This window comes from Saccopteryx bilineata, chromosome 1 (genome assembly GCF_036850765.1).
Source record: "Saccopteryx bilineata isolate mSacBil1 chromosome 1, mSacBil1_pri_phased_curated, whole genome shotgun sequence".
NCBI lineage: Eukaryota > Metazoa > Chordata > Mammalia > Chiroptera > Emballonuridae > Saccopteryx > Saccopteryx bilineata.
The window spans coordinates 153,320,380-153,337,062 of record NC_089490.1 but is presented as its reverse complement, the minus strand read 5'-3'; the positions used below and the strand labels follow the sequence as shown (position 1 = coordinate 153,337,062).

General features: G+C 49.1%; 1 protein-coding gene across 1 annotated transcript; it reads right to left on the bottom strand.

The window, feature by feature from the left end:
• Nucleotides 1-249: 249 nt before the first annotated feature.
• Nucleotides 250-8,202, bottom strand: ZNRF4 (zinc and ring finger 4). The gene is given in 4 exon segments (XM_066252672.1): nucleotides 250-1,326; nucleotides 1,329-1,433; nucleotides 6,625-6,705; nucleotides 8,152-8,202. Coding segments are annotated over 4 exon segments (1,314 nt in total).
• Between the last annotated feature and the right edge of the window lie 8,481 nt (nucleotides 8,203-16,683).

Below are 16,683 nucleotides of genomic sequence, written 5' to 3'. Positions count from 1 at the left end.
TCCGTATGCTCCACCCTCAACCCCCACCCCAAGCCCATATCTTCTCACTCACCTGCAGACAATGGCAGCCAGCCTGGGCTCTACAGGCTTTGTCACATGGGTATAGGCAGGCGGGGCCAGAGGCCTGGTGGCCCCACAGCAGCTAGGGCGCAAAACTGCTTTCAAACCCATTTTATTCTCTCCAGACTAGAAACACTCATTTCTACCCTCCCTACCTCCCTGATCTTAGCCAGCCAGGGTCTGTGGGCCTCAGAGTGGATCTGGGGCCCTCTCTGAGGACTCCATGGCCGCCATCCCCATGGAAGTGGCACTGCAACAGTGATGTGGGCTGGCTTGAGCCAGCAGCTCCAACCTCTGGGAGCGCAGCCGGGCCTGGATGGCCCAGATCGGGGGCTGGTGGCCAGGCAGTGAGGGGTCCTCATCGCTGAAGCTCTCAATGGTGGAGTCGGAGCTATCTTCTGTGATGGCCACCGACTGCTTGCACACCGGGCAGGAGCGCTGGGCAGCCTGGGAGAACCAGGGGTCAATGCACTTGCAGTGATAGGTGTGGGAGCAGGGCAGGATCTTGAGCTGCTCACCCTCCTCATACTCATCCAGGCAGATGGCGCACAAGTCATTGAGCCTTGTGAAGGTGCGGACCTGGGCCTTCTGGCAGGCTGGCGTCTTGACTGCCACAGGCCGGCAGGTCCACCAGGACCACAGCCAGGTCCATAGGTGTCGCAGGATGAAAAAAGTGGATGTGAGCAGCGCCAGGGCACGGCCCAGTATCCAGGAGATGGCCAGCACGGGATGGCAGTCCAGGTTGGAGCATGATGGATAGTCAGGCAACAAGATGACATGGGCTGACTTGTCACAGCACATGATGACTCGTAAGTCCTGTGAGGCAGCCTCGCCCACGAACACCGCTGGGATGGAGATCTGGCGCCACAGGTCCTCGTAGACATGTGCCATGTGCACGAGGTCGTCCGAAAAGACGTTGTGCACAATGGCAGCCTTGAAGCCAGCTTGCTGGGCATGCAGCACCTTCAGATCAAATGTACAGTCATAGCGACGGATAAGCACGATGGCGCCCAGGGAGCCATTGTCCACCGGCTGTGGGCCCTCGATGGGGTGGCATGCATTAGCCGGCTTGGCCTCCATCAGGTAGCCCCGCACACCCTCAGGGGCCAGGGGCACCCCAAACATGGCTGGCAAATCTGCAAAGTCCACCGTGCTCGAGTTGTCATCTAGCACAGCCCGCACCACTGCCTGGGCAGGCACCAGCAGCACCAACAGGATCAGCGAGGCCTTGACAGTTCTCAGGGACAAGGCTGGCCGCTGGCGCCCCATGGCCACCCCCACTCCTCCTCCTCCTCCTGCTTTGGCGTGAAACTAGGTCCCACTGGGGATGGCAGATGGAAGACCTTTGGGCATTTCCAGGGCCTCCCAGGGGTCTGTGGCCAGGATGAAATGGATGTAAGCTTAAATGGAGGCTCAGAGGCAGGTAAGTAGTATGGCTGGGACCTTAGTGGCCCTATGTAGAAACTGCTCCTGGTGACAGGCACATTTGCATTGTGTCTTTAAAAGCTGATCTCAGGAGGAATGACCTACCTGGGTGGCTGCTGGCAGATGACCGAGGCCAGGAGCCCCCAGGGTTCTGAGCTGCTCCTAGCCTCTGTGACATCATTCAGTTACATTCTGTCTTCCAAGAGTCCCCAGCAGCCTGGGCCTGTGGCCAAAACAGAATTCCTAGGTCTCTGACCTGGGGACCTGGGTAGCTTCTGAAAAAACTGGACATCTCAGACCATCTCCAGCTCCTCAACTTTATAAAGCCTGATGTGAGCTTATGGCCCTTAGTAGCACAGATCCATGACTCACTCTCACACACTACAATCAGCATCTCTCTGTGCCTCTCATTGACCCAACAAGAAAAGTGCCACTGTTACCCCCTTTTGAGATTCCTAGGATCTGGACTTGTTCAGGGCACATTCTCCCCATGAGGTCAGTTTTTAAAATCCAAATTCCAGACTTTCTTCCTCTTTTCTCCTCACTCACTCTGCTGTAGCCACATGAACCACCTTACAGTTCCTCCAACATGCCAAGTACAGTCCTGCCCCAGGGCCTTTGCACAGGTTATTTCCTCTGTCTACAATGACCTTTCTCCCTGTGGCTGGTTATTTCTCATGACTGAGGTCTGTAGTGGACTTGATTTGGAGGGAGGGAGAAGTTCCTGGCCAGGATAGGGCTGGCAGGGGTGGGTGGCCACAAGTCCTCACTGCCTGGTAGGCCTCCTGCACCAGCTTTATTCCCTCACTTTAGAGCAGGGGTCCCCAAACTACGGCCCGCAGGCCAAATGCGGCTCCCTGAGGCCATTTATCCGGCCCCCGCCGCACTTCCGGAAGGGGCACCTCTTTCATTGGTGGTCAGTAAGAGGAGCATAGTTCCCATTGAAATACTGGTCAGTTTGTTGATTGAAATGTACTTGTTCTTTATTTTAAATATTGTATTTTTTCCCATTTTGTTTTTTTACTTTAAAATAAGATATGTGCAGTGTACATAGGGATTTGTTCATAGGTTTTTTTTTAGTCCAGACCTCCAATGGTCTGAGGGACAGTGAACTGGCCCCCTATGTAAAAAGTTTGGGGACCCCTGCTTTAGAGGTTTCTCTCCAGCTGAGTCTCTGTCCACCATTCCTCAGTCTAAACTCTGAGCATTAGCTTCACATTCTCCCCATTTCTCATCCTCAAAGTATCCCACCCTGAGTCTGTTTCTTACCCAGGTAGGCAGCCTGCTCAAGTTCTGATTCCTGGCTCTGCCACTGACAAGCTATGTGATGCCAAGTAAATCACTTCACCTCTCTGGGCCCCTGCTTCTAGCTCTATAAAATGGGCACAATGATGAGAAACGATTTGTAGGACTGAAGATGTGAAAATTAAATGAAATAATATATGACTTCTACTCAGCATTGGCTCTGCTTTGTTGTTCTCCCAAATAGACCTGCCTCTAGTTTGCAGCCCTTCCAGTTCATCACAACATGGCAGCCAGGGATTTTTCTAAATCTCAATCTCTTGGTCTTTCCTATGCTCTAAACTTTCCCATGGCTCCCTACTGCTCCCCAGATAAAGTCTGCCCTTTCTCTGTGGCCCCCCATGTTGAGCCCCTGCCAATCTTGAAAACTTGAATGCTTTTCAATGTTACAAGCACATCATGATTTGCTGACCTCTAGAACTTTGCAAATACTCTCCCCTCTACCAGGAACAGAATTCTCTCTCAACTGCATTTTTGCCAGGTTGACTACTTATTCTCTCTCTCTCTCTCTTTTTTTTTTTTTTGACAGAGACAGTGGGAGAGTCAGAGAGAGGGACAGATAAGGACAGATAGACAGGAAGGGAGAGAGATGAGAAGCATCAATTCTTCATTGTGGCACTCTAGTTGTTCATTGATTGCTTTCTCATATGTGCCTTGGCCGGGGTGGGGGGGTAGGGCTACAGCAAAGCAAGTGACCGCTTGCTTAAGACAGTGACCTTGGGCTCAAGCTAGCAACCATGAGGTCACGTCTATGATCCCACACTCAAGACAGTGACCCTGCACTCAAGCTGGTGAGCCCATGCTCAAGCCAGATGAGCCCACCCTCAAGCCGGCAACCTCAGGGTTTCGAATCTGGGTCCTCCTCACCCCAGTCTGATGCTTTATCCACTGTGCCACCACCTGGTCATGCTATTCTTTAGGTTTTTCTCTCAGTCTAATAGCTTTCACAGTGGCCCTCAGCCAGTGACAGAGAACAGACACAGAGATGCAGTCATGTGACAACAGAGGCAAAGATTGGAAGGATGCTTCCAAGTCAAGGGACGCCAAGGGCTGCCTGCCACCACAGAAACAAAGAGAGAGGCACGAAGCAGATTCTCCCTCTGAGCCCCCAAGAAGGAACCAACTCTGCTGACACCTTGATTGTGGAGTTCTCCAGAACTGTGAGGGAATAAATTTCTGTTGTTTTAAGTCCCTCAGTTTGTAGTACTTTGTTATGGCACATGTAGGAAATGAATACACACTGGAATCCATGCCCCAGGATCTGTGTCTGGGTGAGGCCAGCCAAAGGCAAGGTCTCACCACGGTGAGGCTGGAGGGTAAGGACAAGATGGGTGTAAGGGGACAGAGAACATTGTGCTGGGGATGTAAATGGCATGTGAAAAGGTCCTGAGGTGAGCAAGGTATAGGGAATAGGAGGAGGATGAGAGAGAGTTGAATGGTTAAAAACAGCAAGCCATTCAGAGTGGCTGGAAAGAGGGTCTCACTTAAGGATGAGTGAGAGTTGGGGGAAGGATGAGGAGGGCCTGACCAGAACCTTGAATGCTGATGGCCTTGGGGTTTACACAGAGAATGATGGACAGCCGTAGAAAACTTTAGAACAGAGGCAGGACACGGTTGGATTGGGTTTCCCATCTCCGCTCTATATATTTCTGCACTGCTTGGACATTTTATGATGGGAACAAATTCACTTATTACTTCTGAAATAAAAAGAGATTTGTGTTTCTGAATGAGCCCTCTGGTTGCTGGGTGAAGCTTGGATTGGAGAGAGAGAAAGAGGCCAGGAAGCCAAGGAGACAGCCAGAGAATCAGGGAAGGAACTAGGGAATGGGATGAGAGGAGGGGACAAAAAGAGACTCAGAGGGAATAACAGCCCTGAATGAGCGAGTGAAAGGAAGAAGAGAGAGGGTGAACATTGTGACATGACTCCCTTTGATTCTCTTTCTCCGGGGATTATTTCGAGAACGTCCTGCTTGGCGCTACCATCTTTCACACCTTTCAGACAGTTGCTAATTCCCTAAGAGAAAGATCCTTAGCCCCACTGGAATTTTAAAACATCGTTTTGTTTTCTGTGTCTTTGTTTTTTTGTGGCAAGAAGTATGGGATTTTCATTTATAACACTCACAAGTTTTCTTTTTAAAGCAAGACAGTGGGTGATCTTTAGGAAATATTTGGTGAATAAAGAAAGAAATGGATGATGATATGAAAAAGATGGAGAAAGAGGTCTCCAAAGACAGAAAGCTGGTAAACAGGGCATATGAGTTTCCGGGGGCTGCTGTAACAAACTACAGCAAACTGGAGGCTGAAAACAACACAAATTTATTGTCTCGCGTGTCTAGAGGCCAAAAGCACAAGGTCATGTTGGCATGATTTTGCTCCCTGCTCTACCTCCGTGCATCAAAGTCTGGATGTGCCAGATAATTAACACCGGTGACCCAGTGACTGATGGGAGTGAGTGGACAAGACCCCGGTCTCTATCGCCCATCAAATGAGGTAGCTCTAGGGTGCAAGTCCCTCCCCATCTCCTAGAGGCCCCCAGCAGACTGCCACTAGCTGCCCCACCCTGAACCTTACTGATTGCCTTCCCTTTCCTGTCTCCCTTTCCCCACTCCCCTCCAAGTTTTCTGAGATTACTTCCAAAATAAATAACTTGCATTCAGATCCTTGTCTCAGGGTCTGATTCTGGGAAACACAAATGGAGATGAGCCTAAGACTAAAAGAATGCATAGGAAAGCAGAAAAAAGAGACATCGGCTCCTAAAAATGTCATCTGAGCACCTCAATCCAGCTGAGCCTGGAGGCTGCACCACACCCGAAACCGTGATACAAACCAATACATTACCTTTCCTGCCTAAGAGAGGGTTTCTATCCCCACACAACTGATCTATAGGAGATAGGGAGGCTTCCAGAATCTCATAGAAAACACAGTGGCACAATGATGTTTGTATTTCTTTTTCTGCTGTATATCCATTTCTCCCCTCAAATGTTTCTAGCGGGGACCTCCTTCAATAATGCCCACAGAGGCCTGACTAGATGGTGGCACAGTGGATAGAGCGTCGGACTGGGACATGGAAGACCCAGGTTTGAGACCCCGAGGTCGCAAGCCTGAGTGCGGGCTCATCTGGTTTGAGCAAAAGAGCTCACCAGCTTGAGCCCAAGGTCGCTGGCTCAAGCAAGGGGTTACTCAGTCTGCTGAAGGCCCGCGGTCAAGGCACATATGAGAAGGCAATCAATGAACAATTACGGTGTTGCAATGCACAACGAAAAACTAATGATTGATGCTTCTCATCTCTCCATTCCTGTCTGTCTGTCCCTGTCTATCCCTCTCTCTGATTCTCTCTCTGTCTCTGTAAAATAATAATAATAATAATAATAATAATGCCCACAGAGGATATGCCAGAAATGTCTGGCTCCTCTGTCCATGAGATATAAAACACGTATCAGATGGGGTGATGGGACATGTCTTGTGCTCACTCTGATTTCCGCAGAAGTCAGTCACCTCTCCTTCCTTCGAGGGCATCTCCCGCTAAGTTGAACGATACACTTGCCCATTTGTGGGTGGGTATGTAGTACACGTACACCCAACAGGACTGTGGTTTAGGACAGTGGTCCCCAACCTTTTTTGGGCCACGGACCGGTTTAATGTCAGAAAATATTTTCACGGACCGGCCTTTAAGGTGGTAAATGTATCATGTGACCGAGACAAGTGTCAAGAGTGAGTCTTAGACAGATGTATCAGAGGGAATCTGGTCATTTTTTAAGAATAAAACATCGTTCAGACTTAAATATTAATAAAACAGAAATAATGTAAGTTATTTATTCTTTCTCTGCGGACCTGTACCAAATGGCCCACGTACTGGTACTGGTTTGCGGCCTGGGGGTTGGGGACCACTGGTTTAGGAGACCAGCCTTGCTCCAGGGGCTGGGGCTCGAGGAGAAATGGGAGGTCAGCAGGTCTGTAATCAATAGCCAGGAGCCATCCCCTGCAGGCTGCCCTGGGCCTCTGTCTCTCCACTCTGTGCCTCTCCATTTCTGTCTCTATGAACCACGGCCTGTCTCCCCCTCCTCCTCTATCCTTCCCTGTCTCTGTCAGTATCTCTTTTTCTCTTTCCCTCTTTTGTTTCTGTCCGTCCCTTCCTCTCTAACTTCCAGTCTTTCAATGGCAATGTCTCAATATCTCTGTTGCCATCTGACTCTGCTCTACGCCTCTTGTGCTTTCTCTGTCTCTGTCTCTGTCTGTGTGTGTGTCCCTGTGCCTGTGTCTCTAGGTTGTTTACCACTGTTGCACTTACTCTCTGTGTGTGTCTTATCCCTCTCTTTCTCTGCCCCTCTCTCTCTGTGTTCCTCTTTACCCCCTCTCCAGCCCTGCCTGGCCCACAGTAGGTACTCAGTGGATTTTATCAGCTGGAAGGCCAAAGACATGTCTTTGTGGTCCCAGATGAGCCTGAAGCGGTGTGAGGGGAGATCTGGGTATAGGGCCCTGTGTGGCCCTTACTTACTGGCTAAGCACGGCCCACCCCCTGTCAGAACCCAGCTCCCTGTCTGTGAACCACTTTTTGGACACAATTACCTGTGGCCCCTCCCATCACCCTTTGAGCCTAGACTGTGCTTTTCCCCACTTCTGTTAAGAGGAAGCTGGCATATACAGAGAGGACAATCCCTGCCCAAGTGCCTCCCACCACTAAGAAGACACTGGACCATCTTCTCTGCCCCAGGCTTCCTAAAATGCCTGCCCCGCTGGCTTTGTGCCAGCCTGGTCCCCACCAGGACAGGTGCCCGTCCAGCTGTCTGAGGTCAGACTGCTTCATTTGTCTTCCCACCTTTCCTGCTCCAAGTATATTGGAGGAAATAGGTCCCTCCACGGTGTCCTGGGAAAGGAACTTCAGGAACACATGTATAGGAGGATTTAAAATTTTTTTATTTATTCATTTTAGAGAGGAGAGGGAGAGAGAGAGAGAGAGAGAGAGAGAGAGAGAGAGAGAGAGAGAGAGAGAAAGAGAAGAGACAGAGAGCGAGAAGGGGAGGAGGAGCTGGAAGCATCAACTCCCATATGTGCCTTGACCAGGCAAGCCCAGGGTTTTGAACTGGCGACCTCAGCATTTCCAGGTCGACGCTTTGTCCACTGCGCCACCACAGGTCAGGCTGTAGGAGGATTTTAAATAATAATGGCAATATTTATTAGAGCACAGATGCCCCCCCAAAAGGTTGCTGCACTCCACAATGTGTTTTCCTGGCAGATCCTGCAACAGAAACTGGTTGACGTGTCAGTCTGCCTCCAGGTACATCCCGCCCAATGCCTCACCCATGAGCAGGTGGTTTTGCTTCATCTCACGTGGGAGAAGTCCAACTTCTGGGGCTATGAGCCCACACTCGCACCCATCAGGACCAGGAGGGCCAGGGCCCACAGCTGCGGTGCCATTACCCCAGCACCAAAGGTTCTGGGAGTGCAGCACCATCTCTGCTCCTGGCAGCGCTCTGGCCTGTATTGCTGCCAAGAAGAAACTGGGGCCTTTGTTAAGCTTCTTTATATTTTCTTAGGCTTGGAGATAGCAGGCTTTCTTTCAAACCATCCAATCTCTTTCCTTGCTATTTCTGGGATTACATACTTATCCTATCTGATTTTATTTTATTTTATATTTGAGAGAGGGAGGAATAGACAGGGACAGATAGACAGGAAGGGAGAGAGATGAGAAGCATCAATTCTTTGTTGAGGCACCTTAGTTGTTCATTGATTGCTTTCTTATATGTGCCATGATTGGGGGGCTCTAGCCAAGCCAGTGACCCTTTGGTTAAGCCAGCAACCTTGGGCTCAAGCCAATGACTTTTGGGCTCAAGCTAGTGACAATGGGGTCATGTCTATGATCCCATGCGGAAGCCAGCGACCTTGGGGTTTCAAACCTGGGTCCTCAGCATTTCAGATTGATGCTCTACCACTGCGCCACTGCCTGGTCAGGCTCCTATCTGATATTTTCCCCAGATTTTCCCAGGTCTGTCTCCTCTCCTTTATGGTTGCCATCTTGGCTTCTACTGCTCATGCATGCAGTGAAAGGCTGTCCCTGTGCCATCTTCTCCCCCACCATTAGAGGGGTGGATCCCTCCTAGTAAGTGGGGCAGACTCCCCCCCCCATGGCTGTAAAACTTAATCAGATATATGCTTCTGATTAATTCTCTCCCTTCCTTTTGGTTAATATCTAATTAATTGCCTACTATAACACAAGGTCCCAGTTTTAATGTGGTTAAACTAAACTTATGGAGGCAGAAAACCCTGCTGGAGAGGGATCTGTTTACACAGGACAAGGTGCAAGGCCTTGGGCATACAGTGGTGACCAACACAAAATCCCTGACCATATAGAGGTTATGTTTTCATTGAAATGAGGGGAGACAGTCAATAAACAAATTAAACAAATGAATGAACCAACCATCAAATAAAATAATCTCAGAATGTGAAGTGCTGTAAAGGACATTAAGGAGGCATTGTGACAGAAAGGGACAATCTTCACTGAGGTACTCAGGGGAAGTCTCTCCAAGGCAGACATGTTTAAATGGAAGCCTGAAATGAGGGAAGACCTTTCATTTTAGAACACACCTCATTCTTGAGGTGCCACCTGGGATTTGTTTACTGGTGTCATTTCATTTTTTTAAAGCTTTTATTTATTGGTTTTACAGAGATAAGGGGGAAGGATGACAAGAAGTAATTCATAGTTGCTTCACTTTATTTTTTTTTATTTTATTTATTTATTTGTTTGTTTGTTTATTTATTTATTTATTTTACAGAGACAGAAGAGTGAGTCAGAGAGAGGAGAGATAGACAGACAGGAATGGAGAGAGATGAGAAGCATCAATCATTAGTTTTTCGTTGCACGTTGCAACACCTTAGTTGTTCATTGATTGCCTTCTCATATGTGCCTTGACTGTGGGCCTTCAGCAGACTGAGTAACCCCTTGCTGGACCCAGCGACCTTGGGTTCAAGCTGGTGGGCTTTTGCTCAAACCAGATGAGCCCGCGCTCAAGCTGGCAACCTCGGGGTCTTGAACCTGGGTCCTCTGCATCCCAGTCCAATGCTCTATCTACTGCACCACCGCCTGGTCAGGCTAGTTGCTTCACTTTAGTTGTTCTTTGCTTATCATATGCACCTTGACCAGGGAAGCCCACAATTTCAAACCGGCAACCTCAGCATTCCAGGTTGATGCTTTATCCCCTGCACCACCACAGGTCAGACTTGTTTTATTTCTTTGTTCATCAAATATTTGCTAAGCATCTACTGTGTTCCAGGCTCTGGGCTGGGCACTAGGGACTCAGAGTGACCAAGATAAGAGAAGGAGGAGGAAAAGAGGAGAGGTGGAGGAGAGAAAGCAGGAGGGGAGAAGGAGAAAAAGAAGAAAGAGAGGAAGAGGGAGAAGAAGAAGAGAAAGAAGAGTAAAGGGGAAGTTGGAGGAGGGAGAAGGAGAGGGGAAAGAGGAGGGAGAAGGGGATGGGGAAGAAGAAAGGCTGAGACAGAGACAATGGCTGGCACAAAGGGTGATCAGGGAAGTCCTCTGCATGGTTTGGCATTTACATGGAGAAGGGTGAGGAGGAGAAGGGTGTTGGCAGAAGAAGGAGACAGGGTGGGGAAGCCAGAGTCCCAGGGGGCGGGAACAGCATGGTCACACGTGTCTGGTGTGTCTGAGGAAGAACAGAATGCTATGGCTGTGTGGATGGTAGGGAATGAAGAGGTAACCAGCCAGATCATGGGGGTTCCTGTAGATCATGATGAACAGTCTGTATTTTACTGTAAGTGCAACACAAAGCCTGTTTGATCTGTGTTCCCTGCAAGCAGCCAGAAAAACAAGGATTTGGATACAAGTAGCTTATGTGGGAGGTATCTCAGAAGGGAGTGGGGAAGTGGGAGAGGGAAGGGGAGGAGCCAACAGTGGCAACTGTGGGGAGTGGATGGGGTCAGTCCCACGGTGGAGGGGGTGGGCTTCTGGGAGATAACCTAGAGCATGCATTTCAGAGATGCCCCACTGGAGGAACAAGGGAGCTGACGTAGTTACGCTCCAGTGTCTGCCTGCCATTGGTTAGAAGTGGCATCAATTCTGTGACACTTCTAGTTTGCCCTGGGCAAGAGTAGAGAGTCAGGACTGGGATACTGGCACAGGGAAGCAGTGGGGACCCAGGGATCTGGGTGGGCCACTGATGACATCCACCCAGAGCCTGTAGAGCTGCACGTCATGACCCATATGGCAGTTGTTGAAATTTATTTAAAAGAAATTTTTAGCCCTGGCTGGATAGCTCAGTTGGTTAGAGCATCATCCTGAAGTGCAGAGGTTGCCGGTTTGATCCCTGGTCAGGGCACATACAGAAGTAGATAGATGTTCCTGTCTCTCTCTCCCCTGCGCCCTTTCTCTCTAACTCTCGCTCTCTCTCTCTAAAAGCAATACAATAAACATTTTTAATTTAAAAAATAATTTAAATTCAGTTCCTCACACTTGCTACATTTCAAGGGCTCCACAGGCACATGGGAGTGACCGTGTTGGTTGGCACAGGGTCTGAAACATTCCCATCACAACAGAATATTCTACTTCACTGGAGAATTTGAAACAAGAGCTTATCGAACACAATGCAATAGAGGCACTAGGAGAAACCCTCTGGCTACTAAGGAAAAACGGCCTGTTGAGGTTAAGGGCCAAAGCCAGGAGCCCAGGGAGAAGGCAGGGCAAGTGTCCAGTCCAGGGGTGACGGAGGCTCGTGCTAGTGCAGTAGCAGTAAGGGTGGAGCAGAGCTGTTTGGAAGTAGCATTGCCAAGGGGTCCTGACCATTTGGAGGTGAGAGATGAGAGGAGAGGAAGAAGAGGAGGTGAGATCTGGACTCTGCTGTGAGTGGCAGGTGGAGGTGGGATAGCCATCCCCAAGATGGAGAGCCAGTTCACGGGCAGGCACTGATGTGGGCCTCACTTGGTCTGAGGAGTCAGGGAGAGATCCAGGGGGACACTCAGTTGGCAGCTAGACTCTAATGGCAGAGGCCTGGGCAGATGTAGGAATCTGGACCCATTGGGCATTCTGGCCACAGGCCCAGCTGGCAACCACTGGGCCGTGATGTAACTTGTCAGGCGGAAGCAGAGCCGCATCTCCAGGCTTGAAGACACAGCTTGCCTAAATGCTAACAAGTTTTGCCTCCAAATGATAGCAGGGTATGCACGTGTGTATGTGTGTGTTTAATTCTGGAATGAATTTAATTCTAATTCCGCCAACTTTGGGGATGGGAAACAGCTGTCTTAATGAGTTAAACAGTGGGTTTAAAATAGCGAACATCTGTTCACAGTCTGAGCCAGTGCCCGCGAAGGCCACTCTGAAGCTGGGGCTCACAGTGGGGGGTGCCTGGCTTCGGCTCTGGGGATGGCAGAGAACATAAGGCTGGCAGGTCTAGGTGCAGGTTCAAAGATAGCCCATTGGGCAAGATACCTCCCCCTAGAGTTTCTGCTGCTTCATCTGTAAAAATAGGGCTGTTTGCCCGGCTGAGCTGTATCCTGTGCTGGGACTGGGAAGACAGCCGGTCTATGGAGGTGACAGACCATAAGCATAACACCCCTTCCCGCATAGTATGACTTACTCGGTGCCTCAGTCTCCTCATCTGTAAATGGAGCTAATATTAGCACCTGATGCACAGAGTTGTAAGTTTGTATGAGTTCACACTTGAGAAGTGTGGGGCTCAGAGCAGGTGCTGAGAAGACAGCAAGCCCTATGTAAATATTAATGGATCTATTTTTTAAAGTAAATAAATACAGAATAGAATTGCAAAAAGCAAAAAGGGCACCCATACAGAAGAAAAACAATCATGGATACCACACAAGGGACTGACTGGGTGGGCCTGATTTAGATGGGAAAATTAGGGAGGCTTCCCTGAGGAGGTGACCTTTGAGCTGAGACCTGAAGGAGGAGGAAGAGCTGCCCATGTGCAAAGTAGGTGTTGAGCACAGTTCAGGCAGCAGGAATAGCAGGTGCAAAGGCTCTGTGGCAGGACAGAGTTTAGGTATTTCACAAATGGCAAAGAGGCATTGTGGCTGGAACAGGAGTAAAGCTATAATTTGAATAAGCCTCTAGGCTGCATTATGGAGTTTAAGCTTGATCCTAAAGGCACAGTAGGGAGCCACTGCAGGTGTCCATAGGAGAGGAACGAGGTCTGATTTAAAGCCAGACTTACAGTTTACACCTTGATTTCTTAGTGAATTTATTAAGCACCTACTGGACACTAGACTTTCATGGGATGATACCATACGAAATCAGAACTGCTCCTGGTGAAGATGGGAAACAGCAAGACATTGAATGTGCCCACACACTTCTACACCAGCTCAAGTAATGCAGCCCACAGGTGGTGCTCTGGGCTTGGACAGCCCTGGGTTTGAGTCCCAGCTCTGCCACTTCCCAGACACTTCCTGTCCTCAGTTTCCCCTTCTTGTCACTGAGCAGTCCCATGGATGGAGCAAGGTGACCCACAACCAGCACTTCACAGGCACTGTCACCACTTTCAAATGCTCCCTCAAGTCTTAAAAAAGTGAAATTCACACCCACCATACGACCCAGCAGCTGCACTCCTAGGAATTAACCAAAAAAAAACAAGAGCCTGACCTGTGGTGGCGCAGTGGGTAAAGCGTCGACCTGGAAATGCCGAGGTCGCCGGTTCAAAACCCTGGGCTTGCCTGGTCAAGGCACATATGGGAGTTGATGCTTCCTGCTCCTCCCTCCTTCTCTCTCTGTCTCTCTCCTCTCTCTCTCTCTCTCTGTCTCTCTCTCTCTCTCTCTCCCTCTCCCTCCTTCCTAAAAAAAAAAATGAATAAATAAAAAAAAAAAAAATTAAAAAAAAAAAAAAAAAAAAAAACAAGAGCAAGCATCCACACAGAGACTGGTCCCCACATGTTAGAACAGCTTTATCCGTGACAGCCCCAAACTGGAAACCATCCCACTGTCCACCCACAGGTGAACAAATAAGTACACACTGGTCCCTGCAAACCATAGAACATTCCTCAGTCATGAAAAGGAATGAAACATAAAGAAACACAATAACGCAGATGAACCCCCGAGTCATTTCTCTGAGCCCAAGAAGCCAGATACGTAAGAGTACACACTGGATTGTACCTAGAAAATGCAAATGAGTTCAGAGTGATCACTGTTAGTTCAGTGATCTAACAGATCAGTGCTTGTTACAAAATATCCCAAGGGAACTTTTGGGGACAATGGATGTGTTCACCGTCCTGATGGTTTTACAGGTGTGCATTTGCACACATTAAACACAGGGGTGGGCAAAAGTAGACTTACAGTGCCCTGGCCAGTGGCTAAGTGGATATAGCGTGGTCCTAGTGCACTGAGGTCATGGGTTCGATCCCTGGTCAGGGCATGTGTGAGAGGCAATCAATGAGAGCACAACTAAATGGAACAACTAAGTGGAACAGCAAGTTGGTGCTACTCTCTCTTCCTTCCTCTCTCTCTCTCTCAAAATCAATGGAAAAAAATTTTTTTTAATTGAAAGAAAAAAAGAGTAGGCTTACAGTTGTAAGTAAGAGTTTATTCTTGTATTATTATTTATTAAGTATTATATTATATATGTGTATTTCTTGTCTTATTATTGTTGTTATTTCATGTCTTTTTTTGTGGTTTATCTTTTAGGTAATGATGGCTGGTAATTTAAACCTCCTTTGCCCACCCCTGTATTTGCAGTCTGTTGTATTCCAGAAATATCTCAATAAAGCTATACAAAGAAAATGAAATAACCGAAACAAAAAACCCCCACTTTGTCCAGTGTCCAGGGGACAGGGCGTACAAGCTGGGTTGGGGTCTTCATGGGGGTGGGGAACAGGCATGGCAGGACAAGGAAATTTAGGAGAAGCTTTTTTTTTTTGTATTTTTCTGAAGCTGGAAACGAGGAGGCAGTCAGACAGACTCCCGCATGCGCCCAACCGGGATCGACCCGGCATGATCACCAGGGGGCGATGCTCTGCCCATCTGGGGTGTCGCTCTGCCACAATCAGAGCCATTCTAGCGCCTGAGGCAGAGGCCACAGAGCCATCCTCAGCGCCCAGGCAAACTTTGCTCCAATGGAGCCTTGGCTGCGGGAGGGGAAGAGAGAGACAGAGAGGAAGGAGAGGGGGAGGGGTGGAGAAGCAGATGGGCGCTTCTCCTGTGTGCCCTGGCCGGGAATCAAACCTGGGACTCCTGCACACCAGGCCGACGCTCTACCACTGAGCCAACTGGCCAGGGCCTAGGAGAAGCTTTTGAAAGCCAGAGTCCAGGGCCACCAGCTTGTCTCCCAAATTCTCCTACTCTCCACCCTCTACCTGCCCCCATCCTGGGAAGGGAGCCTGGCCATGGAAAGTCGTTTCTTAAAGTCCTGTTCTCCGCCAACAAGACACAAGATTAATCATGGCCATAAACACACTGGGCGCCACCTAAATATTTCATAGATTTGTACGTGCGCTCGCACACGCTCACACACACTCACATGCAGCTGGTGGGCTGGCATGCTCGTTTCTTTAATATTTTGCTTGTCTAAAGGAGGCTGCAGTTGGACAAATGGAGAGATCCCTCCCCTTTCTTTTCCCTCCCATCCCCTCCTGTATTTTTTTCATTCCTTCCCCTGCCAGAGGGGTCTCAAGGAGAAGGGAGGTTGGGAAGCCTTTGGTCTCAGGTTCAAAGAAGCAATCAGTTTCCCTGGCTGTCTCTGCAAGGTGGCAGCTGTGCTGAAAGGGTGTAGGGAGTAGCAGGGGGTCTGGGCCATCACCTTACTCTTGGGGAAAACTGGAGGCCTTTGTGCCATTATGAAAAGTGGCCAAGAGTCCCCTCCTTCTTCCCTGAGGCTCAATCAATACTCATTTATTCATATGACAAACAATTCCTGGGGCTATCAGTGTGGCGGTTTAGAGTGCAGACTTGGGATCAGAGAGACGCACGTTCAATTCAGCCTTCACAACTTCTTGGCTATGTGAGCTCAGCTTCCCCATCTACAATATGGGGATGATAATAGTGTCCTCTGGCACCAGGCTGCTGTCTGAGGTCTAAATTAGATCTAAAATCCCAATAAATTTCTCAGTGTGGGGTCAGGTATACAGTAGATGCCCAATCAATGTACCTACCATAACAGGAGTATTTATACTGTTTATTGAGCTCTGGACCCTGTCCTGGGAGCTAAGCTAACAGTGAAGGAGACAGATGGTTACCTTCCCTGTACTCAGACCTTATTTCTTCTTTCATCTTTGTACTCTACATATGAAGTTTCAAAGCCACAAAAGGGTTTTTCAGGAACTCATGCAGGCTATGGATGAAGGAACTCAGAGATGCCTCAGTGATCTCAAGTCCTCTTTTTTTTTGTTTATGGGGAAACTGAGGCCCAGAGAGGGAAAAAAGGACTCCCAGGCCTCTACCTCTGAGCCTAGCCCTGCGTCTCAGGAGAGACCTGAGATATCCCAGTCACCTCCCACCTGTCCTTGGCTCTGCGGGTTGTGCGAACCCTCTGCCTGCAATTTAACAAATGTGGCAGCGTCTTGGCCTTGATGATACAGCCCGAGCGAGAGGCATCTGCAGGGCTGTCACTTCCCATGCCAGGTCTCAGTGATGAACCAAGGAAGCAAGAGTCAGGTTTTTACTGGGTACCAGAGTCCAGTTGGCCTAATGATTCTGCAGACTTGGGGGTGGCTCAAAACTCTCAATGACCCTGAGAATAGATGGATCATGACTCCATTATACAGATGTGGACACTGAGGCTCCAGGATGAAGACAAATCACTCCAGGTCACCTACATGTTCATCTGAGTCCCTTATCTTGGTAGAGGATCCTGGGTTGGGGCTGCAGACGAGTATTGACAGAGAAAGACCCAGGCTCTGCCCTCTGGTACCTCATGTCCAGAGGGAAGACTGGGCAAAAGGCAATAAACA